The sequence below is a fragment of the Mytilus galloprovincialis genome, chromosome 2 (assembly GCF_965363235.1).
Source record: "Mytilus galloprovincialis chromosome 2, xbMytGall1.hap1.1, whole genome shotgun sequence".
NCBI classification, from domain to species: Eukaryota; Metazoa; Mollusca; class Bivalvia; order Mytilida; family Mytilidae; genus Mytilus; species Mytilus galloprovincialis.
In genome coordinates this window covers 73,102,876-73,123,115 of record NC_134839.1, presented here as the reverse complement: position 1 = coordinate 73,123,115, position 20,240 = coordinate 73,102,876, and the positions used below count along the sequence as shown (strand labels likewise).

The following is a 20,240-nucleotide window of genomic DNA, read 5'->3' as shown; positions in this document are numbered from 1 at the left end:
GCGGACTTCAGCTGACCCCTAAACAAAGATGTGTACTAGTTCAGTGAAAATGGACGTCACACTAAACTAACTCCAAAACATATAAAAGAACTAAAACTGAAAAAAACATACAAGACAAACAAAGGTCAGAAAAAGAATAGATTTCCCAAAAGTATCTCGTTTTATAGACGTACATATCGCATAAATGTTCATAAAATAATGTTTCAAGTTGCTTTGAAATGATATCTTTGCAACCTTGTCCTCTCAATTGTTTTTTTACAAATATTTATCTTTTATACCCAATAATATATCTGTATAATATTTGGGTTTTAAGTATGAATAGTTTAATTCTGGTAAAAAGAATGCAACTCTTATTTAATACAGCCCAATTATCTGAACAATAAATTATGCGCAAACCAGATGGCAAACGCTTTGTTCTGTTTGTGAGATAGCATAAATTTGTAAAATTGATTCTTCTAAGGAAGTGATTAAGAAGACAATTTCTGATAGTGTTTACATCTTCATTTATAAGAGACTAACATAATGTGTGTTTAAAATTATTTCTTTATTCTAAATGTGTTTTCCCTTATTTGTTTTGTATTTAAAGAAAAGATGTATACATTTGCCCAGGCCATACAGTTGGAAAAGGTATAAGCCATGTGGGTAATGAAAACGAGTATGAATTTCCACAAGACCGTACAAATGGTCAGCAATACTCATCCATCGGATGCGAAGACTTTCAGAGAAATAATAGTAGAACAGACGAAAAGAAGCTCTTCGAAAGTCAAAATCCATCGATGCAGGATCCAGTTTATCATGACATTATCCAAGTTCAAGGGCCATCGGAGACAAATCTCATCACCCAGCGAAGCAATGTCCGAAGGTCGCAAACCACTGTAGTGTGATTAACACAGTGTTTAAACATTAATAAGTTTGAGTAAAAAAAACAACTTTTCAACTGTGTACAGTTTTTGTTCTATATTTTGACATTTACTGGTATACAAGACGATCGATTCTTCCTTTTCTTTTCTTTTACTTTTAAAAAAATATATTATATACTTACAATATTGTGTAGCAGCTGAATGATAATTTTTTTTCAATCGAATGGTGTGATGATGTTAAGTTAAATTTCAAGAGTTAGTTGTTAATATGTCGTCCGAAGCAAAATTATTGATAAACATTTTAAAACTCATCGATGCTAGGAAAAAACCTTAGTGCTTCGAATTGACTTGCATCATGAATGTTTGTCAGTCTGTCTGGCAGTCCAGAATTTTTGTAACGCAAAAAATGACAAAAGTATAGGTGGGAAATTTTTGAAATATTGCTTAGATGTTTTGCGCTATATGAAATTTTTTTACAGGTGATGTGCATATTATATTTTGATAAAATTCTGCTCAATAATTTGAAAAATTTCTTTTGTAAACGCACAAACTATTGTATAGGAGTTTATAGAAATTGTGCACAGTTGTTATGCATCATTTATATATGTGCATATAATAGAAAGTAGTTAGCCTGTTGAAAGGTTTAAATATATGTCACTATTCAGCATACCTTATTTTCCAATAGCACTTACAATTATCCACCCTTCACCCAGATCCTAGCAGTAAGTTCTCGTCTTGAACATGCATGAAAATTAAAAAAAAAATTAAAACATATTAGTACCAGCGAAAATTCACATAATAACGAGAAAAGATTAGACTACGGAATTGAGGATACCCCTGCCTTCCATCTTCCAGCCGTTAGTTTTCTCGTTTGAATTATTTAAAATTGTCATTTCGGAGCCTTTTATAGCTGACTCTGCGGTATGGGCTTTGCTCATTGTTGAAGGCCGTATGGTGACCTATAGTTGTTAATTTCTGTGTCATTTTGGTCTCTTATGGAGAGTTGTCTCATTGGCAATCATACCACAACTTCTTTTTAAAATAGACCTTAATTTTAAACTTTTCGTCTAATTGTTTTTATTAGAGTGTAACTGATGAGTCTTTTGTATATGAAACTTTATCCTGGTATTTATGATGTTTATTTATGAGTTAAATGGCATGAAAAAAACACACTTTATAATATGCACCTATAGAACGCACTTCAAATGAAAACAATCAAATGTAAAGAGAAATGTACAGTATATGAATATGATATAGTATAATATACTACTACATCTAACAGAGACAACTCAAAATTAACCTTAATTGAAAGCTAAACCAAGGATATGGGATATCCACCCATGACACAAAAAGTAGTAAATGCACAGCAAAAAAACACAAAAAGCAAAGGAAAGTCGCGCTTATTACTTGTATTTTTTAATTATTTTTTGGTCACAGTGAGGCCTTCAACACGGATTAATTGCATACATTTTGCGCATTTTTCATTCAAATGTTTAACTGATATTTCGTCCTCTTATCGCAGAATAATTTAAATTGACCGGGGTTTCGATAGCACAAGAACATTATGGCCTTGAGATTCATATATAGAGACTGTCTTATAGTATGTCAATAAATCGCGCAAAGTTATCAGATATGACATGTAAGTTCTTCACACTACAAACTATATATGACTAGTCGATCAGTAATACAAACAGTAGGTAAATAAGTATGTTGCCCCACTACTTCAGGATTATATGTGTTCTGACCTTGATAACACTTTTTTTCTAAACATGAGATATTTATAGATTGTTGATGAATGTCTATGCTTACAAAATAACGAAAATATGGCGATGAAAACTTCTGATCATACTGATAAATTTGTTAATGTATGTTGTTCTTCTCCGACGGAGTTTGAAGCAGACGATACAACGGAAGCCGAAGTTGCAACCAACGAAAACTCGCACAATAACGAGAAAAGATTAGACTATGGAATTGAGGATACCCCTGCCTTCTATCTTTGTTTTATATTTGGGCTACAGGTAAACTATTTATTTTACTTTCTTATTTTTCTTTTTTTATCATTTATATTTACAAGAAGTTGTACATGTTGTACACAAGGCCACATTTGTTCCTTTTAACATGTTTAAAGTATTTACATTATCATAGAGGAGATTTCATATAAAAAAAAACGATGATAACGGTATTGATTCGAACATAAAGTATCTATATATATGCATTATCATATTTTTATATTTCTGTATCATGACCATCTAGATCTGTTTATATATTTTTTTTTATTATTTATGAAAATGTGTTGTTTGTTTACAAAATTTAGTATGTTATAACTATTATTTATACATGTACATGTATGTTTATATCAATACGAATTACCATAAACAACATAGCTTAAATTTACACCTTAAATAACCTTTGTTTTATATTACGGTATGGTGGATATTTGTCTCACTGGTAATCCTCATATTAAGTTGGTTTTACTATTTTAGCATATTTAGCGATGTGAATAAGCTAAAAGCGTCCATCAAAATGCGTGTATGAAAGCAGTCGCTAAATCCTAGAATTTTTATTTGAATTTTTTAATGTTTGGTTTTCCCTATTTCGATTCATATAATGACAATATTCTGCAGTTAGTTACATGCAAAAGTACGCAAAACTCGTTCAGTGCATTATTTAAATAGATACACATCTGGCTTAAAGTGCATATGACATTGTGTATACTACCTACAATGATTAGCAAATGAAATCAAAACTCGGTTAAATCATTTAAAATACATCCACTGATTTAAAGAGTTTTACTTAATTTTTGTATGTACTAATCTTGAAGGCTATAAAAGATTCTTGGCACAAACTATTATTATCAAAATAGAGTTAGAATGACAGATTAGTACTACAATAATACTTCAGACGATCAGCACTTTGCCAATTAGATATATTCTTACAACATTGTACAACATATGAGACAACAGCAAAGCAGTAGAAAAAGGGGGAAAACGCATACACGAAAGACAAGTTTATGTCTAAGTCTCTTTATATGAACCATCCACACGAGCATGTAATAAAATATTTTCTCATTGTACAATAAATTTGAACGAGGTCAAAAACGTTGAATAACGTCCATCTAATTGAGTAATATGTTCCTTCATTGAAATGAAATGATTATTTATCATTCAACTTTATTCACCGTCCCTGTAGCAAAGCCATACGATGTTGACCTTAGATATAAGTGTGCTAAGTCATTATACTATTATAAAACTAAAGATTGTTTTAAGTAGCTGTCCAAGGTCAGGTTAAATGCGAATCACCTATGCGTGTCTCCGAAATAGGACATGAAAGGGTCATTAGATGGCTAATTCATGTTCACCGATTTGACCCAGATTTCCATTCTCGATTTAAAGCATACTTAAACGAACAACTAAATAACATTAAACGTTAAACACACATGTTCACCGATCTCCCCATATATGGTGCATGAATACGGATTCAAATGAGTAGAATTATTCACTTGCAAGTCAATTATATATCAGGGATGTCTTTAAGCATATTTTAATGAATTGAAATTAAACTAACTGATACTTGCAATAGCGAAATAGTATATTACTTGTTTATAAATGTATCATACTTTGTTGTTTTGTCGAATTTGTAGCCAATGCCCCGGGTATTTCGAGAGATTGACAATTGGACAAAGTATAACGTAGTTGGTTCATTAGTTTGACATAGTATAAAATATGATTGCCAACGAGACAAATCTCCACCAGATACATGATAATGACATACATTTGTAAAAGTTAACAACTAAAGGTCACTATACGGCCTAAACCGCATTGTCAGCTATAAAAGGAATGCAAAATAATTCAAAAGAAACAAAAAATACGACCTGATTTATGCAAAAAACGGTTAACTAAAAATAGATCTGATATAAAGCGACAAACGACCACTGAATTACAGGGCTTCTGACATGAGGAAGGTACATACGTAATGTAACCGGGTTAAGAAAGTTTGCCGGCGCGCGAACCCCCTCCCCTTTACCTGTATCAGTACAACATAAGAACAAACTAGAAAAAATAGTTGTAAATGCTTAATTCATCCGATCGATACAAAGAAAAAACACAGACCCGACTTAACAGGGAATTTATACATTCCCACTACAAACAAGACACTAAATAGATACCAGAAGATGTGGTATGAATGCCAATGTGACAACTCTCCATATAAGTTAAAGTACTATATACAGATCTGAGAGTACTTCCTGTTATTGACAGCTAGTTCAAAGCCAATAACAACTAAACAAATAATCTAAGACTAAAACATCAATCAATACACATCCAACATCCAACAGAGTTAGTGTAGAGAAAAAAGTCAGAGAAAAACATGACCTTGTGCAATGCCAAGATACAGATATCGACAGGTTGTATAGTCCTTATCGTTGTGCATAATAAATTCATGAATATGAAAATGTGATTTAGTTTGATTTTAATTTACCGTAACCAAAATTAAAATAAAAACCAATAAAACAATATAAAAGATAAAATTGCAGTGTTGAATTAATTACCTTTTAGATAAGTTTATTTAAAATATCGATAAAAGAGAGGCGAAAGATACCAGAGGGGCATTCAAACTCATAAGTCGAAAATAAACTTGCAACGCCATGCATAGCTAAAACAAGAAAAAGACCAACAGACAAACAATAGTTAACAAAACCCAACATAAAAAATATAGACTAAGCAACACGAACCGGGACCCCACCAAAAACCTGGGGTTATCTCAGGTGCTCCGGAAGGGTAAGCGCATATCCTGTTCCACATGTGGCATCCTTCGTGTTGCTCATGTTAGTACAAACGCGGTAACAAGTCTAAATGTGTAGGTCACATTCGTAAGAAGAGGGCTGGATTTTAGTTACGAAAAATTCCATACCGGTCAAACAGCTCGTGATGTCGTCTGTAAAATTTACGAAGGGATGCTTTCAACTGCACCATTTGAAACACTGGTTTTAATAGCCTCCTTGTGAGCAGCAACGGTCTATCACGGAAATCATGAAAGGAAATGCAAGCACGGGAATATCCTATCAATTGGGAGATATGTACTCCGATACATACCCGAATCGTATTTGAATTACCGGCCTTAATAAATAACATAATGCGTAAACATAAGAATGTTCAATCCCGTTTGAAATAAGTTTTCTAAAAGTACACCCAAACTTCCAAATCATAATGTATCTATGGGAGAATTCATTGTAAAGGTTTAAAAATTACGTTCATTGAAATCACGGACAAAGAGAAGAAGTTGTTATATGTGATCACCGTAAGGTTGTGCCAATGGCATCACCGTTCAAAAATGGAAAAGTAACAATAGTAAACAAAAGTCTTCTGTCGTATTTGTTTTTTTGTGTGCAAAGTTTAGTCTATTTGCGTAGTATCGATATGATTGAGTATGATAGCCTTATTACATTTTTGACACCAGTTATTTCCCTTTGACAATGAAGACTAAGTCGAATAAAATAAGCTGCTGCCAATGCAAAAAAGTGATATGTCGACGTTTTAACTTATTATTACTGGAAAATAACTTTCAATTTCAAAAGTTTTTATGATGAGAAAAGATTATATAAACAAAAGTAAAATGTAAAATATAAACGAAAACATTACATACTCCTTAGGGAAACTACTTCGATAAATGACCATCTTCTTACTGGGCCTTTTACAGAATTGACAAATAGAGACTGAGATTATAGATTCTTAAATATGTTAACATTTTATCCATTTTAGCAAGTTTTGTTAGCAATAAGTTCAACCATTTCAATACCACTAATTGTTGGGAAGCAGATATGCGCAGAAGAATTAGAGTTGGTAAAGTCCCAAATAATGTCGACATTCCTTTTCATGTGTGGTATTTGTACCATTCTTCAAGATACATTTGGTGTAAGGTATGTATTGGTATTTACTTAGAATCTCAAATAACGCGTGTTTTTTGTTTGTACTTTCGAATAACTGCTTTCACTCAAACTTGTGCACAGTAAATTTTTTTCAAATTTGATTTGAAATACGATTAAAGCTCATCTTTACTTAATTTTAAGTTGTATCCTGGAATTCGAGCCATCAACGTTAACAAAACTGGTCGTTGTTTCTAAAAATTGGACATAGTTACATTTAATAAAATACAGTTTTTTATGCTTATAAATAGAAAAAAAAATTAACCAAAGCAATAAGAGCAAAAAGGTTAAATTTATTCAAAAGACCAATATATATCTACATTATACCTTGAAAGTAAAAGACAGTTGTTTATGCAATCTAGGTTGGAGATACTCACCCAGCAACATAAGTTTTTAGCAAATTTTTACTTCTTTTTATCATTATGTTTAAGACTATAGTATTAAAAAAAGGGAAAAACTTTAAATAATAAACAGTGCCTCGATGGACGAGTGGTCAAAGTAGTCGAGTTACAGTGGCACGAGCCTGGTAACACTCAGATTGTGAGTTCGAATCACGCACGGGTAGGTGGACTCGACTCCAATGTTAATTGACTAGGATTGTCAGTTTTCCTAGCGAAGGTCGGTGGTTCTCTCAGTGTACACCGGCGTCAAACTCTATTAAATCTGACAGCAACGAAAGAGCACAATAGTATCGAATGTGGTGTTAAACACCAATCAATCAATCCGTCAGTAGAAATGACCAGAACGATAGAATACAATAAAATAAGCCAATTGACCCCTTATGCCAGTTTTTGCTTCTAAATTTCATTCCTTTTACATGTATCTTTTTTTGCGTATATAGATATAGATATTGTGTCGTTTGATTAAAAAAACGTAGCCTTTTTCCAAAATATTTCGTTTTACTAGTATATAGATATTCTAAATTATAATAACATTTGCACGACAGTCGAGATAACATGATGGACATGATGATTTCGTTAGTTTAGCAAGCACATATTATTTTCGTTTTAAGCTGTTCAAAATATATCATATCGGTACGTCTTATGTACAATGTATGTGAGAATGAGATGGTATACACCTGCAGAAGTTAAGAGGGCATATGCTACATTCTTAACATTAGACAATTGTTGAGATATAATGTCAAGGCTCTAGATTCAATCGACCTGATAACAAATATTCTAGCGGTAATAGAGAAATGTTACAGAAGATTCGAACTTAAGAAAGGCACTTCAAAATCCGTGTGAAAATTGAATTGGGTTGCGTAAAATCCTTTTAAGCACTCGATTCACTGTTGGTTTTTTTTTATGTCGATTAGCTGATTACAAAATGGGGACAGAAAAGGAAATACAAATAATAATGCTTAACAGACAATAATGGTACTTTCTTGATAGAGAACATGCTATAGGTTTTTTTGTTTTTGTTTTTGCAGACTTCCAATAATCCAAGGAGGATGCCATAAGTTCATTCCTGCAATAACTGCTTTAATGGCATTAGATAAATGGAAATGTCCATCTCAGTCCGTAATACATAATGGTAATGTATCAGTTAGTTTTGTCATGTCGTGTACTACATAATAAAAAAAACCCACAAAGGATATGGGGTATCCAAAATTATTCCAGACACAAAATCAGTACCACAGCAAAAACACATAGAAAGCAAACAGCGATTTAATTGCTGTTCTTTATCTCAGCGTCACAATAAACCTTTACGTTTACAATGCCAGAAGCTTTAATTGTAAAACTATCGGTTACCATAGCTATTGTTTCATGTGCTTAACTTTCATATACTTTAAATAAATTGTCTTCTACATTTCATCGACTAAACCTCGACTGAAGAACGTCTGAATAAGAATTCTGTATCATTTCTAAAATAAAGCATTATGGCATGTATTTTATATTTGATCATGAGTCATGGGATTGAGGATGGATCGGTACTCTCGAACGTCCTGTCCTGTCCTATCTGTGTTTTAGTTTGATGATTATGTCTTTCCATCGATCTGATGAGTTAAGCCTTTTTCAACTATGTTTATATTTTATTTTTATGTTGTGCTGTTACACCACTATCCCATGTTAGAGGAGGGTCGAGCGCTCACAATCATGTTTCTTAACAATTCTTTATGGGTCTATCTCAAGTCAATAGCCTGTAGTTAAGAAGTTGTTGTTGGTTCATGTCTGTCATCTTTGTTTTTAGTCAATTGTTTTGTTATAAATTAGACAGTTAGTTGTCTCTTTTGGATAGTTTCATATTGTAATTGCGGGACTTTTTATAGCCGCGACTATACGCACGGTTTGGATTTTTCATTATGTCGAAGGCGTACGGTTGTCTATAATTGCTTGCATCCACTTCATTTGATAGTTGTCTTATTGGCAATCATACCATAATTATGTTAATTTTAATAAGGCAGTGAGTATATAAATTGTATGAGAATGATAAACATGTAAACATGAACCTTTATCTTGTAGCATTAACGGGAAATTTGACACTGAATGGTACTAGTGGTAACTACACAGAATTAGATGTAACAGAAATGTGGCAGTCCAGAATGAGAGAGGTTATTACTCAGTGATGTTTAATTCACAAAATTATTTGAAAATAATCCATTGTTTTTGCTGTATACTTTCCGTTTAGTCCGATGATGCGTCTTCTTATAAAAAAAATTTCGAACATTCATTACTCCTATTATTATTCACACCGATTTTATTTTACTTTAATGGTAGCAGATTTCATACAAGAGTCTTAAATAGATGGAAGTTCAAATTATCCGTTCTCTTAATAATTCAAGACGTCAAATATTCTGGCTAGCTATTATCTGACTACTTATTTTGAATTCATAAAATAAGCAACGATGTCTGGTGATGTCATAAAAAGACCACGTATCATATTTGCTGATTACTGAAAAAGAAAATTAAATTTTACTTAAATATCGTCTTAATATCAAGTGAGAAAAAAATTCCACCACCGAATATCGTGTAATATGATATTTTTTCACTAGGCCACACCAATTTGATTCCTTGTTCGACGGACCCGCCCGCACCTATTTTTTTTCAAAACAGAATATATTTATTTTTTTTATATTCCCGCTTCCCGCATCCGGAAATGTAATCATGTCCATTTCCCGCACCGTTTTTTTTTGAAAATATTATAAAAAGATATCAACATTTGTTTTTAAAATCACAGTCTAACCTGTATATAACGATTTTAAACATAAAAGCACCCCACCACACTGTGTAAATATCTGTGAGAATATTTGTTTAAGCATGAAACCTATTTATCAAAAGTGAGAGTGCTCCGATGTAAATTTATACATAACAGCGGGAATACCTTTAAAGAACAAAAAATTAGTTTCTTTCCCCCTTACTTATATTCCCTATCAAAAACTGTTCGTTGTTAGAATAAAGTACAAAGAACTTCTGAAGGATTTGCCTTCAACTGCAATTATATTGTATGCTGGCGAAACAAACTATCCATAGCCGCTGCATGTTTATGCAACCTGTCCTGATTGATTCAGGGGCCTGTCGTTCAGCAGTTATCATTTGTTGATGTGGTTCATTGGTATTTTCCAGTTCGGATATATAAATTAGATCGTTGGTTTTCCTGTTCGAATTGTGTACGCTAATAATTTTGGGGTCCTTTTTAGCTTGCTGTTTGGTCTGTATCAAAGCCCTGTGTAAAAGCCCGTACTTTGACCTGTGTTTGTTATTATCAGGTTGAGAACAACCCTCCTTCAGACGAGCCTCCCCTCAGACAAGGGGTCACTAGTTTTACTGATGTAGAAAAGAAAGTAGAAATACCAAGGATTTGTATAGTTCTTCTATACAAAACCTTTGAAAACTTAGAAATTTGTACTCAAAAAGAGGAAAGTTACATCATATGTTAAACAACTTTTTCTAAAAGAGGGGTCCACTTATTTTGAATAATATTAAACTGTTAAAGTAAATGTGTTAACATGGTTAAAGTCCAGGAATATTACAAAACATCTTGGACATGTTTTGACCATTTAATACCAGATAGATATATAGTTCTTTGAGAAAATATGAGCCCTTTTGTACAAAAAAATATATTATATTTTTATATACTGATCCCTCATAAAAAATGTAAAAGGGATATTTATAACATTAAGGGGTTGCCCCAAAACTGATAATGACTTGGATTGAGAATTGTCTCATTGTCAGTTACACATACATAGACCAGATTTAATTATTTCTTGGTGAACAGGGAAAAAATACTTCAGAAATTAAAGAAATGTCAAAGTACAAGTTATAAATGAATTTGGAATATTGTCAAAACCTACTATTTTATGTTTACACAAAAGAATTATAATCGCTCGCCTTTACTTTTCAAGCTTCGACTCAAAAATTTTCTAATTAAATATTTTTTTATTAAAATTTTCAAATCGCTCGCTCGCCCCAAATTTTGGAGTCCAAAAATCCGTAGAAAACGAAATTAAATTGGTGTGGCCCTATCGACAAATAAACTTGCACTGAATATTTAAATCACTCGTCATGCATCGCGTTTTTAATTTGGCTGGTATTTATTCTTATGTCTAGAGCGGAGAATAATCGTTTGTGTCAGTACCAGATTATAAAAATAATAAAAATTGTGAAACAGAGATGTTTCAAATGTGGTAATGCAAGGTTTTACATATCTTCATATTTATACTTGTTTGTATAGATTCAAGGAGGCATAATTGTTGCATCTGTAACACAAGTTCTGATTGGTTGTACTGGGATATTGGGCGTGCTGTTGCAGTATATAGGACCAATAACAGTTGTTCCAACAATCACTTTGGTAGGACTATCCCTGATCGACGTTGCTTTGAACTTTTGCAAAATCCACTGGGGAGTATCAATCTTGTAAGACTTGTTAATTGTTTCAACCTTAACCAAACCTAAGCATGAATGGTGATTAACACAATCAGGAAATTATCTTAAACGATTTCCTTCAGATAAAATTAAGAATGGAAATGGAGAAAGTGTCAAAGAGACAACAACCCGACCAAAGAGCAGAAAGTAGCAGAAGGTCACCAATGGGTCTTTAATACAGCGTGAAAATTCCGCACACGGAGACGTGCTTTAGCTGGCCAAAAAACAAACATGTGTACTAGTTCAGTGATAATGGAAGTCATACTAAACTCCGAAATATTTAAATGAACTAAAATTAAAAACTAACAAAGGCCAGAGGCTCCTGAATTGGGACAGGCGCAAAAATTAACACACAGATAATCGTTTAAAAATAAATTATAAAATACACATCAAACATAACTTTGCAGTAATAGAGATTAATCCTTAATAATAAAAAAAAAGATTGACAAACTTCTATTTTATGAAGGTACATTTTTCTTTTACAAACATTTACCTATCTAAAATCACAAATACATGTTATGTTTTCAGAACAATATTTTTCCTGTTATTGTTTTCTCTATATCTACGTAATATTTCCTGTCCTATACCTTCATGGACGACAAAGAAAAAATGTTTCATCTCTCATTTTCCAGTTTTCCGACTGTTCCCAGTAAGTATTCATTATTTGATTGATATCAGTCTTCATTTTCATTTATTAGTTATATTTACAAATGTCTCAAAACATTGCTGTTTCTTCACTGATATTCAAAAGACAATTGAATGATAAAAATACTGTAAAATTCCGCATTCCGTTTTGAATTTTCTTCGGAGGTCAGTAATTTTGTGATTTTACGTTTTATACTTGGTAAACGTTATATATACATGCACAGAAAGGTTAAACTGTAACATTAATATTCCACTCAAAGGGGATTTTGACAAAACATGTTTCCATTATCAATGAAACTAAATAAAGAATAAAAACATTGATATGTGGTATGAATTCCAAAGATACAATTTTACACCAATAATCAAACACAGTTGATGTAAGTAACTGTGTGCAATCGGACGGCCTTCAACAAAGAGAAAAAATAGAATTGTCTGCTATTAAAGCCACAACATGAAACATGTGAACCAATTCACTTGAAAAAAACAGGCAAATAATGTTTCTCAGTGATGTTCGGTGTCAACATCTTGATAAGGTGCTCATTCTCTTACTTTAAAAGGTTTCTAAAATAACTGACCAAATGCAAAATGAAACTTGTCTTTAACTTATTAATTTTATATATTCTAGGTGATTCTTGCAGTGATACTGTCTTGGTCAATAACTGCAATATTGACCGAATGCGATGTATTTACGTCGAATTCCACACTACCAGAATACAAAGCGAGGACAGATGCTAGACTTCATGTAGTAAGCAATGCAAAATGGTTCTTTTTTCCATATCCAGGTAAGATTACTTACTTTTAAACTTAATACGTTTTATTTATTAACAACCAAAATAAACTTGAAAGGATAAAAAAAAATATGAGTCAACCATTTTTGACATTTATCTTTTACCTGGTTTATGTATTTCTTATCAATACATTTTATGATTTTACTTTTTACTTGTCCTCACATTCTCATTAAGAAAAAATTCACACATCTGATTAATTGGGCATTTAAAAAGTCAGAATGTGAATATATTATGTTCAAACTCTTTAAGGTAATTTTTTAGTAGCAATAAACAAAAAAACTATGTCAATTGGACATGCTTTGGTACTCTATCTGCCCTTGAATTTTTACTAGATAACATTTTTGTTCGCTTTGGAGATTCCGTCTATCGCCAGGTTATCGGAATTCCAATGGGGACTAACTGTGCACCACTTATTGCGGACCTGTTTTTGTATTGCTATGACTTACAATTTATGACAAAAATCAGCAAAGACCCATGGAAACAACATCTGATACACAAATTTGATAATACTTTTAGATATTTGGATGATATTTTGGCTCTCAAAAATGACGACCTCAGTATGTATACTAAAGAAATTTATCCTGTTGAACTTACTTTAAATAAAGCTAATACTGACAATGACCACTGTCCTTTCCTTTCCTCGATTTTGATATCTATATCATTAACGGAAAGCTTAATACTAAAATTTATGATAAAAGAGCTGGCATGTCAGTTAACTGCTAGTAGTCTGATGTTATTTATGTATTATTGTCATTTTGTTTATTTTCTTTGGCTAAATCTTTTGACATCAGACTCGGAATTCTCTTGAACTGAATTTTAATGTGCGTATTGTTATGTTATGCGTTTACTTTTCTGCATTGGCTAGAGGTATAGGGGGAGGGTTGAGATCTCATAAACATGTTTAACCCCGCCGCATTTTTGCGCCTGTCCCAAGTCAGGAGCCTCTGGCCTTTGTTAGTCTTGTATTATTTTTAATTTTAGTTTCTTGTGTACAATTTGGATTTTAGTATGGCGTTCATTATCACTGAACTGGTATACATATATTTGTTTAGGGGCCAGCTGAAGGACGCCTCCTGGTCGGGAATTTCTCGCTGCATTGAAGACCTGTTGGTGACCTTCTGCTGTTGTCTCCTCTATGGTCGGGTTGTTGTCTCTGTGACACATTCCCAATTTCCATTCTCAATTTTATTATTTGTTATTACCCACTTTTTTTCGACAAGTTATCTTCTTTGTGGTTAGACATTCTGGTATTCGGTCAAGTACAAGCAGTGTAAAGAAGTTTTTAATCGGTATAACTTTGGGGGGAATTTAACTGTTTTATTTTTCTATACACCACAAAAACATTCATAATTTTAAACTTTCCCCAAAAATTGCACCGATTATATATGTTTGATTGCACTTAATTTTGGTTACTCTTACTTGACCGTGTCCGAGGATGTCCTGTCGGTAATATGAAAATAGTCTATAATCTTTATTAAACTAAATAGACAGGATCATTTTGGAATCTGATTTAATATGTCTTTGTATTGTCTACCTAGGACAGTGGGGACTTCCAACATTAAGTGTTGCAAGTTACATGGCAATGATGGCAGCTACATTTACCTCGATTATTGAATCTGTTGGAGACTATTACGCATGTGCAAGAATATCAGGTGCTCCTCCTCCTCCTGCCCATGCGATTAATCGCGGGATAGCAATGGAAGGATTTGGAAGTATCCTATCAGGTGCTGTAGGATCAGGAGGAGCAACTACCTCATACAGCCAAAATGTTGGTGCTATAGGATTCACAAAGGTAACATTATGTATTTTTTTTACATATTACACAAGCACACACCTAGTTCTATTTCGACGGAGACAACTTTAAAATTTTATACACAATTATAATACATGTCTGAAGTTCATTATGGTGCATAAAAAGAAAATTTATGATGGCATCCAATACTATGAGAAAATATAGTAATGTCAAACTGAAAAGAATTTAAGCATAGAATTTAAAAGCTTGAATTGGAAAAAATTTACAACGATATGTACAAAATGCAATTTTGTTTTCCAGAATGCAAGTAGAAGAGTATTTCAATATGCTGGAATAATATTTTTAATATGTGGCCTATTTGGAAAAGTAGGTGCTGTACTGACTTTACTTCCGGATCCTGTACTTGGTGGTACTGTTGTTCTAAGTTTTGGAATGGTAACATCAGTTGGTCTCTCTACCCTTCAGTTTGTTGATTTGTCATCTGGTAGAAATCTGTGTATTATTGGCTCGTCACTCTTGATAGGTCTTATGGTTCCACGTTACATTGAAGAAAATGCTAATGTTATAGACACAGGTAAAAGTATATTTTATATCTAAATATATATATGTTGTTTTGATTTTTACCAAAATTTTCAGTAAGAAAAAAGTTAAATCACTAAAATACTGAACTCTGAGGAAAAATTCAAAAATGAAAGTCACTAAAAAAATAAATAACATTACGTGTTCGAATATTTAATACTTTAGATGATTAACTAGTATGGTTATCAAATATGTGACATGAAAAGAAATCAAATATTTACTGTTGAAAAATCCAAATATTGTTTTACGTTTATATTTGTATTGTGATAATATATCGACTTGTTGATAATATTTCCATTTTTTTTTGCGATTGATTTTGATTGATTACTCAATTAAATTTTTAAGAATCATTGTTTTAGAAATAAAATAACAAAACTAAGGACTGAAATTACCATGATTGAAAAGTTTGAAACAAAAACTAAAATAATAGTAAGGTGTAACATTTGCATTTGGCTGTAGTCGGCTTGACTCATATCATTTTTAGCAGTTTACAGTTAATAGAAAAAAACATCAGTACCAAATTATGAGTTGTAAAAGAGGGACGAAAGATACCAAAGGGACAGTCAAACTCATAAATCTAAAACAAACTGACAACGCCATGGCTAAAAATGAAAAAGACAAACAGAAAAACAATAGTACACACGACACAACATAGAAAACTAAAGAATAAACAACACGAACCCCACCAAAAACTAGGGGTGATCTCAGGTGCTCCGGAAGGGTAAGCAGATCCTGCTCCACATGTGGCACCCGTCGTGTTGCTTATGTAAAGTAGACTTAGCAATAATATAAAATATTTACCTGTCATAGAGATGATTCAACAAGTAACACTCCAATAACCTTGTTGCTAATTCTAAAACGTTAACCACACGCATAATATGAAATGCCCCAATAGATCTTCCATGATGACAGAGAGAGAGATTTCATTCCATTTAGAGAACCTAAGAAACAGAATAAAACGTGACACTCGCACCATGCGTTCCATTTGTTTCGAAGCGATTATAAGTAAATTTCAGTATTCGGTTTAGACCTCAAAACTAATGAAGGGACAAGGAATGTGAAGAAAAAACCAAAATGAAATGCGATGTAAACATTTTGCATCAGTTTTATTTTTGTGCCAAAATGTATATAACATTATCACTAATTCCATGATCTCCAAGTGCAAAAAAGCTACATTTCTTGTTCAAATTAATTATAATTTTATTTTTGCAGGTAATTCTGAACTAGACCAAGTATTAACAGTACTATTGAGTACAGCTATGTTTGTTGGTGGAATGCTTGGCTTCATATTAGATAATACCGTTCCAGGTTTGTATCTGAAGAAACTGGTTTACGCTATAATGTCACAGAAATATTGGAATTAAAATGAAACATCGATGTTGTCAAACCTTAATGTATCTGTATTCTGAAATATACACAAACGACATCCTATTTGATAAATGAAGATGTGGTATGAGTGCCAATAAGACAATTCTCCATCCAAGTCAAGGTCAAGGTACGGTCTTCAAAACGGGGTATTGGTTCACATCGAACAGCAAGCTATGGTATATGAAATTTCTTGATCAAGCAAACGTACTGCAGACATATCATAAAACAAGGTTCGAAATTGTGTAGACGTTAACACTTAAAACTATACCTTCTTCGGTATTTTCTTTCAATACTATTAGTCACATGATTTCTATATAAGCACAAAGATGGAGTGGTTTATACATGTTATAAAAAGTAATCTTTAAATAAAATGATATAATCGGTTATTGCAATCTAACAGTAATACCACATGAGTTGTGAAATAACAACCAATCTTTGACAAAAGCGTCTATACCTCACTCCAATTTCTAAATAGCCGAGTCTAGATATTATCGTGACTAATAGAAAATATTGTACCAATCAGGATCCATTATCAATATGAAATTATTTAATTGCGAAAGAACTAGGACGAAACAGCAACAATTATTTTGAATAACTTTTTTTTTCCAAAGGGACCGATGAGGAAAGAGGGATTATAAAATGGAGGAACCAGTTATCCACAACAGGTGCCTCAGATGATACCACATATCAATCAACATATGACTTACCTTTTATTATGCCATTTTTACGACGATATAAGTGTTTCTCTTACATACCATTTTTACCAACTTTCAAATATGAATCACAGTCTATTTTCCAGAAATGTTGCAAATCTAAAAAACAAAAGATAAATATAGATGAAATACAGAAAGAAAAATATACTGGTATTCCTAATTCAAACAGTAAGGCAGATATAGAAATTCAATCAAAAATGTGATATTGTTTTATCTTTCATAATGATTGAAAATAATTATCTTTTTAAAATAAAACTAAGTATATATCATTCCTTGGTTCATTCATGTTTTGCACTTGATTCTTTTAACAAAAAATGACTCTTCTAACATGTACGGATATATTTAACTAATTTTGTATGATCTCACGAAAGATGTGCATGTGGAAATCGAATTTGCTGGTAGTACCAAAAAGAAATTCACGTAGTTTCATATCAACGGGTTTGATTTATATAATGGAAAATGGAAACCAAAATAATTGTAGACCATATAATTGTACATTCTGTTACAGAGTTAAAATAATGCCTCATTGGAAACCGTTTTGCGTTCTGTTGTTTCGTTGCTTTCCACTTAAAAGTTGATGTGTTTCCATCGGTTTTAGTTTGTAACCAGGATTTGTTTTCTCTCAATCGATTTATGACTTTTAAACAGCGATAAACTACTGTTCCCTTTATTTGGTATGCCATCTACATGTTTCAAGTTGTTATTTCATGGAGTAGGCCACAATTTACAATGAAATTCAGCGATGACAATTTTATTGTTCCATTTTAGTTCAATTATTGTTTGCGATTGTGAATTTCATATAGTAGTACATAAAAAGTGATGAGGGAGTATACGTCACCGAGACTAAACTAACAACACAAATAGCCAACAAACGTTACTCTCAACAATAGACACGTGTCTATACACTTAATTGCAAAGACAAGTCATGCATTTCTGAGGTTAAAATATAACGTTTCCTAGTAGATTACATTTTACAACAAGATGGTTGTAATTGAGCTTATTACAGTACACGAATGTCTGCATTGATATTTCTCGTGTAGGAAAAATGATATAGAAATTGTGCTGAATGTGTTTCAAAGCCATTTGAAAAAGAAATCTTTAATTCAATGTATACTTTAAATACATTTAAGGATTTTCTTTTTGTTTTATGCTTTCAACTGCCATACAAGTTTAATAACCTTATTTAAAAACTTAAATTTAGATTGGTTCAGAACATTGAATATTGATTAAAGAATAATAGGCACCTATGAATGAATGAAATAAAACATTTAAAATATATCAACTAACTAATTAAGATATGTTTTTCTATGTATAGAAATTATTGTTTACTAATATTATGTCGTATTATTTCAATCAATCAATGTAATGCACTGTCAAAAGGTTGTTATACATAGGTTGTCGTTAAAATAACTTAATAGAAAGAAAGAAAGAAAGTAATCTATATTAAAACATACTCTGTCGACTTATATTTATATCAGTTATTGATAATATTAAAACGTAATAAATGTGCGCAATTTATAATATTTGAATAGTATCAACAACTTTCTGCGTACCTGCGTATAAGTGTACTTGTTTAAACAAATAAGGAAGTAAATATTTCAAAAGTAGGCCATTGTTTCCTTATTAATTTTTGTGTATTTTAAATTATCCGCATTTTCCAAGTAATCCTTGATGCACTTATTGATATTGACTTCGATTTTACTAATGGTTCCAAAAGTTTGTCTTAATGAGAAAAAAGACTAGAGATAAGTTTTAACGCCAATTTCAGCATTCTGATTTTGATAATATACAATTATTTGTACTGACAAAGAATGGCTATGATGGTCTATGTCTTTGGGAGGACAACCTTACTTCAACACTTTATGAACTTTAAATTTACAAAATACGACTGAATTAAAGATATTTCATGTCAGCAAAAAGATTACTGGAAATTTCATTTCCTCGGAGAAAAAACGTCCACTAGCTGAATAGCAGGACAATTTAAGAAATTGTTTGATAAAAAGTCATCCGATATATTGTATTTTTGTCACATACTTTGTGCTTATAAAAGCGTATATCTTTTTTTTGCAAATGCAATTCAGAAATAGTTACAAAATATACTCTTCATTTGCTTACTAATAAAACAACATTAAACTCATCCGAACGAATTTAGATTTTCTGGGTTAATCTTCATCAGGAATGCCAAAAGCGGAATACTTGAAAGCCAAAGACAGATATACAATGATAGCCAAATTCCAGAGTGTAATATGCATTAGATCGCACTGAATTTGTGTTGAAATGTCATAATTTGAGGGATTCTCTAATGTTAATTAGTAATAATTAGTATGTCTGATGGACACTACTACCGCTGGTATATTCTGATTTGTGAAAACACCCCTCTTCGACATAATGTCAGGCTTGTCTTATGACTTGATATAGAAGTTCAGATAACAAACAGATCCTGGATTTGAGATCAAGGTAGTATGATACAAGATAATATTCCATTCTGAGTACGAATATAGGAATCACTTTTCAGGACACGTTACCATACAGTGACTGAGTTTAGTTTAAACATGTTTTCTTTGCAAAAGTAGCAAAAGGGATTGGACAAAAGTTATAACAACATAAGTGACGTCCTCTCCCTAGTGACTAAGTTTAAATGAGCCTCAGAGAAGGTAGGTGAGTGCATCAAAAACAAATTAATGATATTTTCAATGTAACAATATTTTTTTTTATACAAATCTTGGTTAAACTTGTTATTATTATAAATTAA

The 20,240-nt window shown here is 32.1% G+C and overlaps 1 protein-coding gene across 1 annotated transcript; it reads left to right on the top strand.

Annotated features, from left to right (window-relative positions):
• The first annotated feature begins 2,020 nt into the window (after positions 1–2,020).
• LOC143064345 (solute carrier family 23 member 1-like) lies at positions 2,021–17,757 on the top strand. Its single transcript, XM_076237108.1, has 11 exons — positions 2,021–2,878; positions 6,617–6,774; positions 8,210–8,313; positions 9,243–9,331; positions 11,452–11,633; positions 12,171–12,291; positions 12,913–13,069; positions 14,614–14,867; positions 15,129–15,402; positions 16,620–16,715; positions 17,387–17,757. Exons 1-11 carry the CDS (start codon positions 2,684–2,686, stop codon positions 17,689–17,691), a joined length of 1,935 nt encoding a protein of 644 aa, XP_076093223.1. The 5' UTR covers positions 2,021–2,683; the 3' UTR covers positions 17,692–17,757.
• Positions 17,758–20,240: the final 2,483 nt, after the last annotated feature.